A 21,324-nucleotide genomic window follows, 5' to 3' on the forward strand; every position below is an offset into this window, starting at 1 on the left:
GTTCTAAAAACATAAAGAACTGCGGATGCTGTAAATCAGGAACAAAAACAAAGTTGCTGGAAAAGCTCAGCAGGTCTGGCAGCATCTGTGGAGGAGAAAACAGAGTTAACGTTTCGGGTCCGGTGACCCTTCCTCAGAACTGATGGTGGCTGGGAACACGTCAGTGACTAACAGTCCCCATTAACAACTATTCACCCTCCCAGCCTGATCATTAGCAACTCCTCTGTTTGTCCAAGTGTCTTTCTCTCTCTTTGGGCTCTTTCCTATTGTTTACTCCCTACCCCACCCACCTCCCTATTTTCTGCATATAAACTGACGTTTTCCCAGCCACCATCAGTTCTGAGGAAGGGTCACCGGGCCCGAAACGTTAACTCTGTTTTCTCCTCCACAGATGCTGCCAGACCTGCTGAGCTTTTCCAGCAACTTTGTTTTTGTGTCCATAGTTCTGTTCAACAATGAGATCACCTGCCAAAGAATTTCAGAATAAGGCACTTTGTACCTTTATTACATTACAATGATATCTCTATTGACAGCACACACTTTAGTGCCAGTGTTGCAGTGCAAATGGCAAGAGGTTGCGTGTGTCTTCTCCATCTGCAATATAGACCATCATTTCTGCAGACTGCAGAAGAGCTGAATGCCCAGAACCTGGTTCTGACTTCTTTTTGCTGACATCCTTAATCAGCATAGGGCTATTCTATGATATGACTGGACTGCGTCATATTTACCATACACCAGCATCACATTAAAAAATGTGTAGGTACAATTGCAAATTTTCAAAGGTGATGTGCATTTTTGAATCACTGCAACCCATGTGGTGTATGTACATCTACAATGCCACTCGAAAGGGAGCTTACCACTGACGTGGCAAGGGCAGCTGGGAAAGGGCAGTAAATGCTTGTCCAGCCAGCGATGCATATGTCCCATAAATGAATTTTTAAAATGGACACCATATTTGAAAATTTCCATCAATTGTGCCTATGTATTTTTTTAATGTTGCTGCTGGTCCATTACAAATGTGATACACTTCACAGTACTGGGAGCTCCAACATGCAATGCTTCTATTTGAATTAGCCCTGTAATGTAAAATTCCATGTGAAAATCAAAGCTGGATTTAGCATAAGTTTTGGAAAAAGCTAAAGGGGTAGTAAGCAATGAATCATAGTTGAGGAGTCATAGTAGAGCAGGAATTGTGCTGAGTACCTTACAACTCATGAATATTTCCAATTATCGAAACAACTTGGATTCAGAAATCAATCTGATTAATCATTGCAAAGTATTAATAGTTGCAGTTAAAAACAAAGTGGTAGTGAGGTTAGAATATGCAGCTCAGAAATTGATACTTGTTTCATAGGCAGAAAAAAAAACCCTCATGAAAAGCGTCAAAATAACTCAGGACAAAATTGAAAGAGACCTAACTATCTTAGTTGCTTAATATGTCCATCTAATGTAGAGCAGTAATCAACAAAGTCATAGAATGTTGAATTTTATAGCCAAAAGAGCAGAATGTAAGTCAGAAGTGGTAATGATCAAATATTGTCATACTCTGGCTAGATCACATTTTCAATGTTTCTTTCAGTGTTGGCCACTGAGGCATGAGGGAGACTTACAAATGCTGCAAACAGGGCAAAGAAGAACAGTGATGTTGAACTTAGTGCCTGGGATTTGTCTTTTTGGAAAAGACTGGAGAAGGTTAGAATCCTCAGCCTAGAAAGTAAGCAGCTAAGGGGGAGATGACTGTTCAGAGAACTGAGAAAGTAAATCCAGCACATACCTCAGTCATAGTAAATTATCAAAAATTTATTTGTTATTCAAATAACATCAAGAATTTATTTTACACACTAGGAGTGATCAGATGGTATAATAGACCTGCAGATAGAATAGCAGAAGCACAAACTGAAATAATTCTTTAAAAATTTTTATTCTAAAACTTAAAATGTATTTCATAGAAGATAGACAGGATGTCTTCTAATTACACTGTCAAAATTGAATTGGGTATGTCTGCAAGAAAGAGTGATGTGTGATTTAGCTAAGTGAGATTTTGTGCTTGCTTCAAATTGTGATATTTAAAACACCTATTTAACTGTGTTCAAATGCATATTGTAATCATCATCGAGATGACATTTATAACAGAAGTGTTTATACAAGAAACATGCACATTCTATTATTTCACTGCCAACTACTGTTAAAGCAATGGGCTAGAAGGAATAAGTGATTGTGGTGAACTGTTATTCATTAAATGGAAATCAGTCAAATCCCTCATTCAAACTGATGTGTGAAAATGGTCATTACACTTACCCATTTTAACTGAGACTGCACTTCATAAACATTTGACTTGCGTGAAATACTTTGAGGTGCTTCTGAGATGTGGCATGGTGCAGCATACAAACTTCATTTGCAAAGTCTGGCAGAAAATATTTTGTAGGCAAGCCTTTCAAGAGAAACATCTTGCTCTATCTGTAAAGTTATGAAATCACTATAGCCAATACTTAATGTAACTTCAAGGGTGTCACAGGGATTTAATAAAAAACTACAAGGGAACCTTTGCAAGGCAGGGACCTGGCCAGCTGCAGTTTATATTATTGCTGCCATAAAAAGCAGCATTGTAGAAATTGAACTATTGATGACATCTTATGGTCCTCACAGTCAGGTTTGAAGGTGATGGAGCTTGTAACATGTGGCACATATGACCTGCCTGCTGTCTATGCTGACCACAAACTGTCAGTCATTGACAAGGAGTAACAAAGGCAATGGGCAGACCACATGCTCTCCAGTATTTTGAGACTTCAGTGGAAAATTGGTGTTCACTAAGGAGCCTCATCCCATCCCTGCCATTATCTTACCTGAGACAGGCATGAGCCACATTGCACGGGTAGCACTGCAGATTTCACTAGCACCTAAGTATTGAGCAATCGAGGTGAAGGTCCTCTGATGTAGCCATTGGTGACACCCCAATAATGTCATGTTGCATGTTACCCGCCCTTCCTCACTGGAACCCGCTGGCCAGGCTCTGCCATTATGCTGAACTTTCTTGAAGTTCAACTTCCATGGCCTCCTCTTCATCAGGGACTACATTTTTGTTTTATTCGTTCTTGGATATGAGTGTCTCTGGTTAGGCCAACATTTATTGTCATCCCTATTTACTCTGGAGAAGGTGATGGCGAGCTGTCTTCTTGAACCGCTGTAATCCTTGAGGAATAGAACACCCATAATACTGTTAGGGAGGGAGTTCCTGTACTAGACACAATGAAAGCGAAGGAAAAACGTTACATTTCCAAGTCAGAAAGGTGTGTGACCTGGAGAGTAACTTGCAGATTGAGGTTTTCCAATACATCTGCTGCCTTTGTTCTTCTATGCTAGAGGTCTAGTATTTGGAAGCTATTGTCAAGGGAGCCTTGGTGAGTTACTACAGTGCTATTTGTACATGGTACACACTGCTGCCACTGCGAGCTGGTGATAAAGGTAGTGAATGCTCAAAGCGGGGAGCTGCTGGGAATCAAAAAAACTGCTGCTTTGTTGAGATTCTTGAATGTTGAATGCTGCCTTCATCCAGGCAAGAAGAAAGTATCCCACAACACTCATGACTTGTGCGCTGTAAATGCTCAGCAAGCTTTGGGGAGACAAGCGATGAATTACTCACTAACTTCTGACCTGCTCTTGTAGCCTCAGTATTTCTATAGCTCATAAAGTTCAGTTTCTGATCAATAGTAATGCCTAAGATGTTGATAGTGGGAGAATCAGTATTGTTATTGAATGTCAAGGGGCAATGCTTAGATTCTTTCTTGTTGAAGATTGTCAATGCTGAGAACTTACATTTTTCGAATGTTACCGGAGGCCCAGAAATGGTCACTTCCCAAACCTGGAGTTGCCAGCTAACCATATTGGCTTGCTGCCAACTGAAGGGTAGAAGTCACATCTCCAGACAATTAAGGCTCCATAGAGCGGTGGGTGGCTATGGGGCAGCTGGTATTATTCAAGATGTCTTTCCCCACCAACTCTATGTGTGGCAGAGTGGAAAACCTTGCCATTCAAAAAAACCATGCCTGACATTTTTGTTCCTCATCAGTGGTTAATTGAAAACATATGAACATATAAAGTATGAGCAGAAGTCGACCATGCTGCCCTTCAAGTCTGCCCTACACTTCTGTTTATCTGGCTGTGTTTTGAATTCTACATTCCCACCTACCTCTAATAGTCCTTGATTTTCCTGCCCAACAAGTATCTGTTTCCATATTAAAAATATTAATTGACCCTGCCCCTACTGTCTTCTGAAGCAGAGTTCCAAAATTGCTTAAGTCTCTGTGAGAGAAAAAAAATTCTCCTCATTTCTGTTCTAAAAGGATAACCCCTAACCTCTAAAACAATGCCCCCCAGTTCTGGACTCACTACAAGGCAAAGCATGTGTTCCATGTCCACCTTGTCAAGACTGTTTCAGAATCTTACAGACTTCAATCAAGTCGCCCTTTACTCTTCTAAACTCCAGTAGAAGCAAGCTGAGCTAGTTCAGTTTTTCCTCATCGGGCAATCCACTCATTCCAGGTGTAGTCTATTAATCCTCCTCTGAACTCCTCCAGTACATTTACATCCTTTCTTAAGTAAGGAAAACACACAGTGTTTGAGATGTGGTCTCAGCATAAACTCCCTGAATGTGTCTTAATGTGTCTTAATCAAGACTATGATATAATAGCATTTTCAGAGGTTAAGAAATTACGGAAATAACTTATTTTCTCTCAACAAACTTATACAGTCCCACCTGTCATGAATTCTACTCCACCCCAATAATCTTTCAAGATTTGTGCCTCATCCTCATATTTGAACTGAAATCAAAGCAGACCTATTAGCATTACATTCAACATTATTCAACTTGAATTGATTGCTTTCCTTACTATGTATTTACACGGTCCCAGCACTTTGTTGTACAAGCATCATGGCACCAATTTGACACCCTTTTCCTGTAAGACTCAACCCTTCCCAGAGCCAATTAATTCTATAGATAAATGTTTGCTTCACATCATTTCTAATCCTAGAGATTGTAAGACTAGGCCAATTTCCCAAGAGCCAACAGATTTTCACTGTAGGGGGTAAATCATCTATCCTGCATTGATGTAAGTTTGGTGGAGACCCCATTTTGTCATGCCAGTGAGCTTTCTCGTGAAATTGGAGTGACAGAGTGAGAGAAGCTCAGAGGAGTTCACCTTCATATATTCGTGTCAACATTAACTACATTTTGATGGGAAACAAGTCCTTTTAGTAGACTTCCTGCTCATGAAAGTCGGAGCAAATTATGAAAGAAAGAAAAGCAGATCCAATTGCTGAAAGACCCTTTAAGTGTTACATCTGTTTATAATCTTTTAATTACTTCTTAAAACTGTACATCAAATTGTGACCACAGATCCCTGCTGAGATAATCATTTGGCTAGCTTTTGGAACTCATTCTTAATAGACTCATCTGCAAAAACATTGCCGAGGAAATATCAACAATGGAGCTGATTGAAACTGAAAAAGAAGATAGCTTTTTTTTAATTAATTACATATGGTGTTTAATTTCTATTTTTGAAGCAGATAACCTGCCAATTAATAGAGTACAACATATGCTTAGATGTATTTTTACTTTTAGCAGCAGGCTAATTTCATTCAAAGCTGATATTTAAATCACAGTCTAATACATCACGCAAGTTTCCCAGCACATTTTTCTAAAGTTTTGAATACATTTTTCAAAGAGAAAAGTGCTGTAATGCATCTGTGCTGTATGACTCTATGACTCTTATACCTGTTTAATACTTATCTTTCAGAATCTTTCCAACTCCTCGGTAAGTCTCCCCTTGTGCTCATATGTTCTCCAATGAGGTGGAGATCTTTTAGGGCTTCCAAATGTCACACCCAGCACAAAACAAGGCAGGAAGAGTGAGAAGGAAGTTCAAATTAGCTATAGGGTTGACAATGGCAGTCCTCACATCGGAAAAAGTATGTGCAGTGTGACCACATAAAAATGCTGTGAACCAGGAAGAGAGAGGAAATTCATTTTTGCATTGTAAATCTTACTCGTAGAGTTTTGCTGCAGAGAAAGGTGCCTTTCAGCCCATTGTGTTTGCATTGGTTGTCAAGCATTTCTCCACTCTAATCCCATTTTCTGCCACTTCACCCATAGCCTTATATGCTATGCATTTCAAGTGTTCATTGAAATACATCTTAAATGTTTCGATGGTTCCTGCATCTAGCATCCTTAATGGAAATGAGTTCTGGACACTCACCATTATCTTGGTGAAAAATGTTTTCCTTAAATCCCCTCTAATCCTCCTGTGTCTTACCTTAAATATGCTCCTTGGTTATTTACCCATCTATGAAGGAGAAGATTTTCTTCTTAATTACCCTATATCTATATCCCTTGTTATTATATACATCTCAATCAAGCCCTTCCTCAGCCTTTTCTGCTTGACAAAAAACAATTGCAGCCTCTCCTCATTGTTAAAACATACCAACCCAGGCAATATCCTGGTTAACATCTCTGCAACCTCTCTGGTGCAATCACAATCTACCTATAGTCCAGTGACCAGAAATGCCCATAGTACTCTATTTTTTACCATAACCTCCTTGTTCTTATATTCAATGCCTTGACTAATAAAGGCAAGTATCTCAAATGTCTTCTTAACCACATTATTCACCTGTCCTGTTGCTTTCAAGGATATGTGAACACACTCACTAAGGTCCTTCTGATCCTCTGTCCTTCCTAGGGTCTTAACATTCATCATGTCCCTCTTGTCTTGTTAGTCCTCTCAAAATAAAACTTCTCGGATTTTTCAAGATGAAATTCCATTTGTCACTGTTTTCCCCAATGACCAGCACGTCCATATTGTGCTGTAGTCTAAAGTTTATTTTCGTGTCATTGGCACACTGACTGATAAGACTTCCTCCCTTCATCTCCAGATCGTTCATGCATACTACAAACAACATGGGACTCAGCACCAAGTTTTGCCACGTGCCACTGGGCACAGTCTTCCAGTCACAAAGTCAGACTTGAACCATCATCCTTAGCCATCTGTCACTAAGCCAATTTTGAATCCATTCATCAAATTGCCCTGGAGCCCTCAGGTTCTTATCTTGCCAGAAATCTTAGCAACGTAGACCAAATCAACTGCACTATCATCATCTACACATGAAGTTGCATCTTCGAAAAACTCAGTGGAACCCCCCTCCCCAGAAGAAGCCATGGTGAATTTCCTCAAATAATCCTCACCTCTCCAGGTGGCAATTATTTCTGTCTCTCGGAGAAATTTCCAAACGTTTCTCTACCACTGATATTAGACACAGCCTATGGTTCCTGATTTATTCTTATCCCATTCTTGAATGATGTTACCACATTAGTTGTCCTTCCATCCTCAGGCACCTCTCTTGTGCCCAGAGATAGTTTGAAAATTAATTTCAATGTCCCTACAATCTCTTCCCCTACCTCCCACAACAGCTTAGGAAACATCTCATCAGGGGCTGGGGATTTATCCAATTTTAAGCTTCTTAAAATCTCTAAAACTTCCTATATGTCATTGTCAATTTGCTCAAGGATATCACAGTCCCCGTCCTCGATTTCTCAATCTATATTGTCCTTCTTTCTAGTGAATACAAATGCAAAGTATTTATTTAAAACTTCGGCCACAACTTCCAATTTAGTCCCTTCATCTTTACAAGAATCTGTCAGCCTTGCATTTCAAACTTTTCCATTCCAATTCCTTGGTTGACAGAATCCTACCCAAAGAGATAGATTTTAACTCTGTGTAAGTGGATGGGTTTTGAATGAATTAAACTTTCAGAAGGAGTCTATTTTTACAGGCAGTTAACAACAAGTCAGCAGGTTCAAAACAATAAACTAGTGTGGAGCTCTGCTGGGAAAGCAAATGCTGCATCTCTGGTAGGTGTAGATAGAAAACTAACATCGTGGCTGAATACGACACAACCCTATCATATTTGGATAATGCTTCTATTCTCAGCCGTCCCATAAATGAGAGTCAATGCCAGCTGATTTTCCACAAAGGTGGCGTGCCATAATGTGCTGCAAGGTTTATTTACAGCCATCTGAAGAGTAATTAGTGAATTCCACATGCAGGTCATCTGCCATGCAGAGTGACTGAGCACTAGTTAATCAAGAAAAGTCAATATAGGTCTCTGAAGGACCAGTCACTTCTGATGAATCAAATGAACTTTAGAGAAAGGTTGGAGGGTGGGGAGGGGGTGCTAATATCACTGTACAAGTAATCCAGAACCCCATGTTAATGCTCTGGGAACATCAATTCAAATCCACCAGCACAGATAGTGAAATTTGAATTCCATAGTAATCTTGGTCTAATAGTAAGCATGTAACCACTGTCAACTGTCATCAAAACCCATCTGGTTTACTTTAGGGAAATGACTCTGCCCTAAGATGTGACTCCAGACCCACAGCAATGTGGTCTGACAATTAGGGATGGGGAATCAATACTGGCCCAGACAGTGAAGCGCTAATCTCACGAACAAATAAAAACAAAGGGAAGTAACTGTGTAGGTTGTCCATGAGAAATTGCAGAAGGTACCTGGTAAGGTTTCTTGAAAGATGATTAATAAAATGCATCAAAGGTAACATTGTAAGATGGATCATTAATTATTTGGAAGGTTAAAAAAGCCAAATAATAAAAAAGATAATGACTATGAAGGAATGAGGGAGGAGTTAGCTAAGGTAGAATGGGAGCAAAAACTTTATGGTGGGTCAATTGAGGAACAGTGGAGGACTTCCAACATGATTTTTCACAGTGCTCAGCAGAAGTATATTCCAGTGATAAGGAAGAACTGTAGGAAAAGAGATAGTCAGCCATGGATGTCTAAGGAAATAAAGGAAAGTATCAGATTGAAAAAAAAAACACATACAAAAAAGCAAAGAGTAGTGGGAAACTAGTAGACTGGGAAATCTTTAAAGGCCAACAGAAAGCCATAAGAAAAGTTATAAAGAAAAGTAAGATAGATTATGAGAGTAAACTAACTCAGAATACCAAAACAGGCAGCAAACGTTTCTATAAATATGTAAATCGTAAAAGAGTGGTGAAGGTAAACATTGGTCCTTTAGAGGATGAGAAGGCCAATTTAATAACTGGGAATGAGGAAATAGCCGAGACATTAAACAGTTATTTCGTGTCTGTCTTCACAGTCAAAGACACAAATAACATGCCGAAAACTAATGGCAACAAGGTTATAACAGGTGAGGACCTAGAAACTATCATTATCATTACGGAGGCAGTGCTGGGCAAGCTAATGGGGCTAAAGGTAGACAAGTCTCCTGGCCCTGATGAACTGCACCCCAGGGTACTAAAAGAGGTGATGGGGGAAATAGCAAATGCACTAGTAATTATTTACCAAAATTCACTGGACTCTGGAGTGGTTCCCGCAGATTGGAAAACAGCCAATGTGACGCCACTGTTTAAAAAAGGAAGTAGACAAAAAGCAGGTAACTATAGGCCAGTTAGCTTAACTTCGGTCGTGGGGAAAATGCTTGAATCTATCATTAAGGAAGAAATAGCAAGACATCTGGATATAAATTGTCCCATTGGGAGCACCCAGCATGGGTTCATGAAGGGTAGGTCATGTTTAACTAATTTGGTGGAATTCTTTGAGGACATTACTTGCATGGTGGACAATGGGGGACCTGTGGATGTGGTGTATCTGGATTTCCAGAAGGCATTTGACAAGGTGCCACACCAAAGGCTGCTATATAAGATAAAGTTGCACGGTATCACAGGTAATGTATTGGCATGGATAGAGGATTGGTTGACTAGTAGAAAACAAAGAGTAGGGGTAAATGGGTGTTTTTCTGGTTGGCAGTCAGTGGCTGTGGTGTGCCTCAGGGATCAGTGTTGGGACTGCAATTGTTTACAATTTACATAGATGATTTGGAGTTGGGGACTAAGTGTGGTGTGTCAAAATTTGCAGATGACACTAAGGTGAGTGGTAGAGCAAAGTGTGCAGAAGACACTGAAAGTCTGCAGAGGGATATAGATAGTCTAAGTGAGTGGGCAAATGTCTGGCAGATGGAGTACAATGTTGGTAAGTGTGAGGTCATCCATTTTGGTAGGAATAACAGCAAAGTGGACTATGTTTTAAATGGTAAAAAATTGCAGCACGCTGCTGTGCAAAGGGACTTGGGTGTCCTTGTGCATGAATCGCTGAAGGTGGGATTGCAGGTGCAGCAGGTAATTAAAAAGGCAAATGGAATTTTGTTTGCCATTGCTCGAGGGATGGAGTTTAAAAACAGGGAGGCTATGCTGCAGCTGTATAGGGTCCTGGTGAGGCCACACCTGGAGTACTGTGTGCAGATTTGGTCTCCTTACTTGAGAAGAGACGTACTAGCACTGGAGGGGGTGCAGAGGAGATTCACTCTGTTGATTCCGGAGTTGAGAGATTTGGATTATGAGGAGAGACTGAGTAGACTGGGATTATACTCATTGGAATTCAGAAGAAAGAGGGGAGATCTTGTAGAAACATATAAGATTATGAAGGGAATAGATAAGGTGGAGGCAGGGAGGTTGTTTCTGCTAGCAGGTGAAACTAGGACTAGAGGGCATTGCCTCAAAATAAAGGGAAGCAGATGTGGGACTGAGGTCAGGAGGAACTTCTTCACCCAAAGGGTTGTGAATCTGTGGAATTCCCTGCCCAGTGAAGCAGTTGAAGCTATCTCGCTGAATGTTTTTAAGGCAAGGCTAGATAAATTTTTGAACAGTAAAGGAATTAAGGGTTATGGTGAGTGGGTGGGTAAGTGGAGCTGAGTCTCAAAAAGATCAGCCATGATCTTATTAAATGGCGGGCAGGCTCCAGGGGCCAGATGGCCTACTCCTGCTCCTAGTTCTTATGTTCTTATGTTCTGCTGGATCTCATAATGACAAATGTTGTATAAGGTGATAGTCTGAAGGGTTAATGTGGAAGAATTTACTAGGCTCCACTGTCTAATGATTTCACACAATTTTGGATGGAAAAGAAATGGTTTAGTTTGAAGTGCTGATAGAGACAAATGTGGCACCCCTGGTTCCTGATAGTTCTTTTTAAATTATGCCTAACCAGACAATGTAACCTGTACCTATTGCTAAGATGCAATAAACTACATCTTGCAAGACTATTGCAAGACAAGTGCCGCTTATCATTAAAATTCAGCAGTAGTTTAAACTCTGCAACTTCTGCATAGACAGGCCCTTAGACTCAATATAAGAAGGAGGATTAGTGGTACCACTCTATCCCAATCATGAGCTACCAGTAGTTGGTACCACAATGTACAAAAGCAAGTGATGTTTCTAAGGATATATATTGGGATTTCAAATTTTCACCACAAATATGAAAGATTTGGGAACAGGACATAGTCCCAATGGACAATAAGGTTGCTCCCTCATTAGAAAGAGATGACTGATGGTGCTTTCACTTGAAAGTCACCATGCCTCAGGTGATGGGAAGGGTTGGAAAGGCATGATCATCATGGTAACTTCATCCAGTGCAGGACTTGAACCTACACCATTAGCATCACTCTGCATTGCAAACCAGCCATCCAAGCTAATGATCTTCATACAGGACATATGTGGTGTGAATGGGATGAAGAAATTGCAAAAGGAAATAAACTAATTGGGTCAGAAGAATTATGGCAGATGCTGTCTAATTTGGCAAAATCTGAATTCATCCACTTGGATTTGAGAGAAACAAATCTAAATTTATTTTTCATAATGAGATATAGGAGTGGTGCAGGAGGTGCAAGAAGGTTTTGATATCCATGTATATAAATCATTAAATATTAGTGCAGAGGTACAGAAAGTATTCAAAAAGATGAATATCATTTTGATGTTCCTTTCAAACGTGGGAATGTTGTGCAATAACTTAGGTAGACCTCACCTGGAGTGCTGTATTCAGGTCAGATACTGAAATTCAGGAAAATAATGTGATGCTCCACAGGGACAAAAATCCCATGTATTTTATGGTTCAGGCTCGAGCATGAAGAGCTACCAGTTGGGAAGTCCATGTAATGTAAGCCGTGAAACTGTACCCAGTTGTGCTGGTGTGTACAGAGGCAGAAGGTAAACTGGATAGTGGTAAGTGGTGCAACTGAATCACCAAATTAAGATTGTCCTGTTGAATTCAGGACTTCAACAAGAAAGTAAGGATTATCATCAATAATGGTTGATGATTGATAAAGGCGAGTGACTCCAAAGGGACACTGTTTAGCACTGAAAATTAATGAATACAAAATACTCTCTTTTATGTTTAACATCTTGACTCATTAATTGCAAATTGCAATATGTTTCTTTCTACCTATATAATGTGCTTTAATTCTTTGTGTGGTTCTTTTCCAGCCTGGATTACAGTGGACCATCAAGAGAGTTTTTCTTCCTCTTGTCACAAGAACTTTTCAATCCCTACTATGGTTTGTTTGAGTACTCAGCCAACGACACATATACTGTGCAGATCAGTCCAATGTCAGCGTTCGTGGAAAATCATTTGGAATGGTAATGTTCACTTTTTCTTTACTTTGCTTATGTTCAAGAACAAAAATAAATGCCATTAAAGCTACATTCTTCACCCAGTTTATTGCAGAGATGAACAGTTTTCAAAAAAAGTTACTTGTAAAATTAGCTACAAGATAATTGACAACCATCTTTAAACAGCTACCATAGCAGGGTAGAGACAATCTCTTCGAGTTCATGTGCAATTAAACATTCCTTATACATAAGAGCATTTTTTTAAAAAGATTGTATGTGTTCTATCTCTCAGTCTTGTTTACAAAGCAGAATCAGGTGGTCATGCCGTTTTAAACCTCTCTTACTTCCTTTTGGAGTAATGTCCACATTTGCTGTTAGATCGCAAGGTCTGTCTGTCAACATGCTTCCAATAATTGTACTTTATTTTAAATACAAAATAAGGTAAGTTTGAATATTTTTAATTTTAATTTTGCTAATGCTATTAATATTTAGAATAAATTGCTAGGGGTGAATTTCTGTGGCGGTTCTCCCAATTGTTTGTAGACATGATTCTGGAAGAGCTGCAAAAACCTCAGGGTCATGGTGTGTACAGTTTTTATAAGGTTCAAATTGCTTGAAGTGTTGAATTTCTGGGAAATCTCAAATGGGAATTTGCCCCCGTAGATTTTAGGAATTCAAGGAAAGGAAGTTTCAAAGGAGACTTTTCTATAAAAAAGCCTTTCTAGGTTTTGTCAGCTTTTGGACATCTTATAAAACATGTATTTATTTCAACCTCAGAATATAAGTCATAATGCTCAGTATTACCAGCTGACTTTCGGCTGCTGCTTGGTCCAAAGAGGTTCCCAGAAGTTGTGATATTTACAGTAGCAGTGTGGATTTGACATGAATCAGAAAAATCTGGATGAACCATTAAGGCTTCTGTCGTAAACAGATTAAATTGTTACTGCATTAAGTTTTTTTTAACGTCTCAATATATTTCAATTTGCAGTAGTGAGAACTACCTTCAGACCAGAAAATATTTTAATACGCAATGGATAAATGTGAAACAACTTTTGAAACAAGTCAGTTAAAACTGGTTTATCACATAACAAAGGTGGTACATCTCATTTGAGATACTTTTATGAACTTTGTATAAAAACATGTCTGTGCCCTAGTACTGTAATTCTCGGCTACTAAGAAGAAAAGACAGCAGTAGTGGTATTACCAAGCTGTTGAGCAAACCACACTGATGTTTGTGTCTTTGGCCTGAGATCAAAGGACATTACTAGTTTTCTTCCTACATGTCACTGAGACAGCAAATCTAATCCAAATGTTCTCTAGGTCAATTAAAATGACAGTTTGGGAGAATTCTATTTTGTTTACTTTTGAAATATTCATGAATTGTAATTATCAACTGGATTCCTTACATGGTGTCACGCACATTTAAATGAATGTCTTTCGTATGCAATATTTGCGAGTTCTTATTTCTTAGTAATGAGATTGACAACTGTGCATTCACTCCCAAATGTATCAGCAATGAGTCAGTTGCCCAAGGAACAGCAGAAGCTGTTTGCGCTGAGATAGTCAGGATAGAAGAATATTGAAGACCTATTACTTTTGGGGTAGAGTATTTCTATAGAACAATTGAACAGGAGATTAAATGGATGGAGTAGAGTCCTTAAAAGCATGGCACACACATGGCATCATTTTGTATGCCAAAGTCAGGTCATCTGCTATTGTTACCTCCAGAGTTCAATGCACATCTGCCCAGCCTTCCAGATTTAACCCTCTATAAACGTGAGGTCATCTAAAACCACCATGCTTCCTGTCTCATTATTCACACCAAGTTCCTTCATCCAACACTACTGTGATTGCTAATTATATTGACTTCCATTTTAGAAATATTATCAATTTAAGAATTCTAAACCTTGGTTTCAAATCCTTCTGTTGCCTTTTTGAATTTCTTCCAGCTCTATGACCCTCTAATATACCTGTGTTCCTTCAATTATGGTCTCTTGTGCATTGTTGATATTAATGGCTCCATTTAAAACTGTACCTTTATCTACCAAGGCCCTAAACTCTAGAATTTCCTCCATGTACTTCAACACCTGTCCACCTCTCTTTCCTCTTTTAAGAGCTTCCTTAAAATCTACCATTTTGACCAGGTTTTGGTGATCTGCCTAATCTCTCTTTTAATTCAATGATACTCCTGTGAAGTGACCTGAGAAGTTTTACTTCATTACAGATAATGCAAATGTAAAAGTGACAGACTTGGACAAGAGTCCGCATGGATTTACGAAAGGAAAATGATTTACCATGGGCCAATGTTTCGTCCATGAATGTTATATAGGGCAGTGATTAGAAATTGATGGCTCAAAGTCAGCATAAACCCAATGGGCAAAATACAGTAAGCTTCTGTGATGCTGTGATCATTGAAGGCTTGACAGGCTACTGATCATTTCAAGCTCTCTGATGTTTAACTGTCCCAGCTTGGGGTGATCCAACGTAGTAAAAAGTCAGGTTTTGTAATGTCTTAAGAAGACAGCAACTTCACGGTTTGTACTGTAGTGACTGTCACTTCAACATCTGGTCAGTTATGATGCAGCCATGGAAAAATATATACAACATCATCTCTTTGCAGGCCTTCAATTGACAGAATAGAATCACCGATACCAAATTAGAGGGTTATTGCAAATTCATTCAAATTATGTTCAGAAAAGCACACTTCACTGGCATAACCACATCATTGGGATGACTGATGGCAGGGCTTCTGAAGCTAATTATCTCCTACTGCATAAAAATCAGGACATTTTACAATGTTTGGTGGAAGAAGCAGTACAACAGCCGAGATGCCCTAATAAAATTGAAGTCAATGGGAATCAGGAGGAAATCCTTCCACCGGCTGAGGTCATACCTAGCATAAGGAAAATGATTGTGGTTGTCAGAAACCAGACATCTCTTCAGGGGTTTGTCAAAATAATGTCCCAGGTCCAAACGTCGCCACCATCTGCAACTCCTCAGACAATGAAACAAACTGTGCCTTCATGCAGCAAGTCCTGGATGACATTTCAGGTTTGGACTGACATGTGTCATTCACTAGCCATCTCCAACAAGACAGAAAAGCCGTTTAAGGCTTCGCTTTTAGCTACAGTCAAAGATCATTGAATTTTCTCCCCTAGTTTGCTTGATTTTGAGTGGCCTGTCACTGATATTCAGCACCAAGATTATTCAAATAAGATCCAATCATTGGAATGGTTTGGATCTCAGACAAATCTCTTTGCTCAGCCTTATGCAATTAGACACAAGAAAATTAACCCCAGAATCATTTTCCCCAACAAGAGAAGTCTCAGGAAAATGATCGTCCTTTAATCATTTTATGTATCTGCATGATTTGAATTCTTATAGAAGTCACCTTATAAAGAGAGTTTGGCCTTTTATTATTTATGTCAAAGAAATAAATCAAAGGTTTTTCTTCTGCCAGTTCAGAGATTTAGCGACATGCTTCAGTTTTCTGGCTAGATGTTTGTAAAATAACCGTGCATTTTATTAAATATTTCAGGTGTTCCTATAAATAGGAGCATTTAACACATACCAGAAACGAATCGTGGCTGTGCCAGAAGTAGCATTTGTTCCAGTTTTAATCTTGAGGGACTTTTGTGCACAATGGTGATAGTATTGACATCAGCTTCAACTTTGCCAGCAGGGTTGTAAAATAAACAAGCTCGCACTGCTACCTCTTGAGGTGCTGACAGCTCCTGCGGAGACAGTTTCCTCAGCCACATGCAACGGCAGCAGTACTAACTGTGGCAGCAAGACTAAGTAAGAGGGGATGATAGCCTAGTGGTATTTTCACTAGACTGTTAATCCAGAGACCCAGATAATGTTCTGGGCACCAGGGTTCAAATCCTGGCATGGGAGATGGTGGAATGTGAATTCAATTAAAAATCTGGAATTAAGAATCTAATGACAGCCATGAGCTCATTGTTGGTTGTCAGGGGGGAAAAACCCCATCAGGTTCACAAATGTCCTTTGCAGAAGGAAACTCCCTAGTCTGCCTACATGTGACTCCAGACTCACAGCAAAGTAGTGGATGGGCAATAAATGCTGGCCTAGCCAGCAATGTCCTCATCCTGTGAATGAGTACAAAAAAAAAAGCCAATCAGTCAGTATGATTGCACAGCAACTTGAGCTGTACTGATCTCTTGCAGCATTGCCAGGGTCATTAGCCAGAAATTAGGACACAAATTAGCACAACTGTCCATATGTACAACTTTGCACAAGGGCAGTTCTTTAAAGGTTATTATCAGGGCTGTATGATCTCAAGAGAATAAATGAGGCATTTATTAAAGCACCAGGATATTGCTGAGATATTTGGACTTGATGATAAGTGTAAAGAAATCAATCTAAGGACTGAATCTTACATTTCTTTTGGCAAATTCCAAGTTGCATCGAGTTTTTTTTTGGAGGATCTTTCACTGCAAGACCTAGTCATGTCTTGTATTATTTTATCAAATGCGTTGCATTAATTACCCATCCCATCCTGTCAAATCCAATGCCAACTCTACCTTATCACATGCTGTTCCCAGAACAACTCGCCACTTGGTGGATATCCCAGAATTCACCGGTATCCCTTGCACTTGCCATTTTGAAAGACCATTGTGCGTTCAGAAAAATACTTGTTGGTCCAGAGCTGCCCTGCATAGCGCCTGACATTTTCCCTGGATGTGGCAGACAGCAGGAAAACAGTCCATATGTGTGGGCGGGGTCTGTAGGTACTGCTGAATGGTGTGGAGGTGGCCTTCCTCTTACTGCAGAACCAGCAGTGAAGGCCACGAACCTGGTCTGAGGCTGCCACCTGGGTCAGTGCACTGTCAACCATCTGGAGGATTATACAGCAATGGAGGAAGAAGTTCAATGTCCTTCTACACTCCACCAGGGTAAGTGTCATCATCTTCTCTCCGATACCTCACACTCACTCTGCCTCTGTGACTGCACCCTCCTCCCACAAGTGTCATCTTGTCCCTCGCTCTCTATCACCTCCATCATCTTTCCTCACTCACCTGCTCCAACCCCCAAAACCACTAACCCTGCGTGCTCTCTGTGCTGCCTACTCACTCACTCGCCTCAGGCCCTCCTTGATTCGCACCAAAATTAGTAGTTGTTTCACTCACTTTCATCTTCCATAATAACTACCTCTCCCTTATTCCAGGAGGAATACCGGCCCTAATGGGGTAGAAAGACTCAAGATGATGAGCTGCCTGACATTCAGCTTCTCACCCCTTATGCAGAGAGCATCCTGACTCTGACCATCCCAGATAGCTGACTGACTGTTTTCAAACCCCTGGGCTGATTTTGGATGATGCCCTTGACTTTCTGAATCTGGAACACCCCGACTGAGGACTATTTCCCCTTGACTTAATGGAGGCCTGCTGATAACCATGACAATCTTCCTTTCTTTGTGCTGGTGCTCAGTGGCAAGGCAAGGCAGAAATAATATGAGTCTAGTATCTCTGGCTGATTGTGCAAAGCACAAAAATGCAAGGCAGGGCAGGGAAGCTATAAGCATGCAGATAGGCTCAGAATGAGTTAGTACTATAAGAGTGAGTGAAGAGTCTGGAGATGCAACCTGGTCCAGTCCATGCGCTGAGTGCATGTCCCTGAGGGCAGTGCCCTTGTTGCACCAATACAATGATCGTTGCCAGCACTTGCTGAATGGCCTGCTGCATATTCTCAGACTGTGACCTCTGGTTCTGGACTCTCCTGCCATTGAGAACATCCTTTCTCCATCTACCCTGTCGGGTCATGTTCAAATTTTACAGATTTCTATCAGATCCACCTCATTCTTCTAAACGCCAATGAAAATATTCCTAACAGGACCAGTCTCTCCACATATGACAGTCCTGCCATCCCAGGAATCAGTCTGGTAAACATTCATTGTGCTCACTCCATTACCAGAACATCCTTCCAAAGATGAGACTGAAACTGCACTCAATATTTCAGAGATAACAAGGTGTAGAGCTGGATGAACACAGCAGGCCAAGCAGAATCAGAGGAGCAGGAAGGCTGACGTTTCGGGCCTAGACCCTTCTTCAGAAGTGGTTTTGTATAATTGCAGCAAGGCACACCTTCTCCTGTACTTGAATCCTCTCCCGAACTGTGCCAAAATTTTACCCTAATCCTAAGGTCTATCTAACCTCCACCCCAACCTTATACTATCATCCATATGCCTATCTAATAACCGCTTAAGTGCCCCTAATGAGGCCGACTCCACTACCCTCTCAGGCATTGCTTTCCACGCTCCTACCACTCTCTGAGTAAAGGACCTACGTCTGACTTCTCCCCTGTATCTACCTCCACTCACTTTAAAACTATGCCCCCTCGTAATAGTTACCTCCACCCTAGGAAAAAGTCTCTGGCTGTCTACTCTATCTATACCTCTGATCATTTTGTACACCTCTATCAAGTCACCTCACATCCTTCGTCATTCTAAAGAGAAAAGCCCTAGCTCTCTCAACCTTTCCTCGTAAGATCTTCCCTCCATTCCAGGCAACATCCTGGTAAATCTCCTCTGCACCTTTTCCAATGCCTCCACATCTTTCCTGTAATGAGGCAACCGGAACTGGACACAATACTCCAGATGTGGCCGAACCAGGCTTTTGTATAGCTGGAGCATAACTTCACAGCTCTTGAACTCAATCCCTCTATTAATGAAAGCTAACACACCATACGCCTTCTTAACAACTCTATCCACCTGGGTGGCAGCTTTCAGGGAGCTGTGGACATGAACCCCAAGATCCCTCTGCTCCTCCACACTGCCAAGAATCTTTCCGTTAACCCTGTATTCTGCTTTCAAGTTTGTCCTTCCAAAATGAATCACCTCATACTTTTCAGGGTTAAACAGCACCTGCCACTTCTCAGCCCAGCTCTGCATCCTATCAATGTCCCTTTGTAACCTAGAACAGCCCTCTGCACTGTCCACAACGCGACCCACCTTCGTATCGTCCACGAACTTGCTAATCCACCATTCCACTCCTTCATCCAAATCATTTACAAAAATCACAAATAGAAGAGGATCCAGGACAGATCCTTGTGGTACACCACTCATAACTGAGCACCATGTTGAATATTTTCCGTCCACTACCACCCTTTGTCTTCTAAGGGTCAGCCAATTCTGAATCCAATCTGCCACATTTCCCCCTATCCCATGCCTCCTTACCTTCTGCATGAGCCTACCATGGAGACCCTTATCAAACCTTCTTCACCACCTGTTGCAGCTGCATGCTTACCTTCAGTGACTGGTGCACAAGAACATCCAGATCTTGTTTCACCTCCTGCATTCCCAATCTAGTGCCATTCAGATAATAATCTGCCTTTGTGTTTTTGCTACCAAATTTGTCCAAAGTATACTGCTTCTGCCATGTATACGTCCAGTTACTCTACTAGTCCAAATCACACTAAAACTTCTCTGCATCCTCCTCACAGTTCACCCTCCCACCCAGCTTTGTGTCATCTGCAAACTTGGAAATATTATATTTAGCTCCCTCTTCCCTCATCTAAATCATTAACATATATTGTGAACAGCTGGGATCCTGATTGCTGATCCCTGTGATACCCCATGTGTCACTGTTTGCAAGTCAGAAAAAGACCTGTTTACTCCTACTCCTCCTGCTGAACAGTTCTCAATTCATTTCAGTATACGGACCTTCAACCCTGTGTTATTAATTTTTTAGATTAATTAATCACTTATGTGGACCTTATCAAAAGCCTTCTGAAAATCCAAGTAAACTATATCCCCTGGCTCTCCCTTATCCATTCTACTAGTTACATCCTTAAAAAAGTCCAATAAATTTGTCAAGCATGACTTCCCCTTTGTAAATACATGCTGACTATGCCTGGTCTTGTCTTTATCTTTCAAATGCTCTGCTGTTATATCTATTACAATGGACTCTAGCATTTTTCCCAGTCTCAATGTCAAGCAAACTGCTCTATAATTCAAGACAACAAGGTGCAGGGCTGGATGAACACAGCAGGCCAAGCAGCATCATAGGAGCAGAGAGGCTGACGTTTCGGGCCTAGACCCTTCATCAGAAAAGGGGGAGGGGAAGGAGGTTTTGAAATAAATAGGGAGAGAGTGGGAGGCGGATAGAAGAGGGATAGAGGAGAGGATAGGTGGAGAGGAAACAAACAGGTCGAAGAGGCGGAGATGGAGCCAGTAAAGGTGAGTGTAGGTAGGGAGTTAGGAAGGGGATAGGTCAGTCCAGGGAGGACAGACAGGTCAAGGGGGCAGGATGAGGTTGGTCGGTAGGAGATGGAGGTGCGGCTTGAGGTGGGAGGAGGGGATACGTGGGAGGAAGAACAGGTTAGGGAGGCAGGGACGAGCTGGACTGGTTTTGGGATGCGGTAGGGGGAGGGGAGATTTTGAAACTTGTGAAATCCACATTGGTACCATTGGGCTGCAGGGTTCCCAAGCGGAATATGAGTTGCTGTTCCTGCAACCTTCGGGTGGCATCGTTGTGGCACTGCAGGAGGCCCAGGATGGACATGTCGTCTGAGGAATGGGAGGGGGAGTTGAAATGGTTCGCGACTGGGAGGTGCAGTTGTTTATTGTGAACCGAGTGTAGGTATTCTGCAAAGTGGTCCCCAAGTCTCCGCTTGGTTTCCCCGATGGAGAGGAAGCCACACCGGGTACAGCGGATGCAGTATACCACATTGGCAGATGTGCAGGTGAACATCTGCTTGATATGGAAAGTCTTCTTGGGGCCTGGGATGGGGGTGAGGGAGGAGGTATGGGGGCAGGTGTAGCACTTCCTGCGGTTGCAGGGAAAAGTGCCGGGTGTGGTGGAGCTGGAGGGGAGTGTGGAGCGGACAAGGGAGTCAC

General features: G+C 41.2%; 1 protein-coding gene across 1 annotated transcript in view; it reads left to right on the top strand.

The window, feature by feature from the left end:
• LOC109916385 (E3 ubiquitin-protein ligase HECW1-like) overlaps positions 1 to 21,324 on the top strand; it is a 419,523-nt gene that overhangs the window by 310,953 nt on the left and 87,246 nt on the right. Inside the window, exon 22 of the mRNA XM_048617591.1 lies at positions 12,342 to 12,494. Coding sequence (XP_048473548.1) covers positions 12,342 to 12,494 — 153 coding nt within the window. The remainder of the gene's footprint in view (positions 1 to 12,341; positions 12,495 to 21,324) is intronic.

The sequence above is a fragment of the Rhincodon typus genome, chromosome 2 (genome assembly GCF_021869965.1).
Source record: "Rhincodon typus isolate 14 chromosome 2, sRhiTyp1.1, whole genome shotgun sequence".
Lineage (NCBI taxonomy): Eukaryota > Metazoa > Chordata > Chondrichthyes > Orectolobiformes > Rhincodontidae > Rhincodon > Rhincodon typus.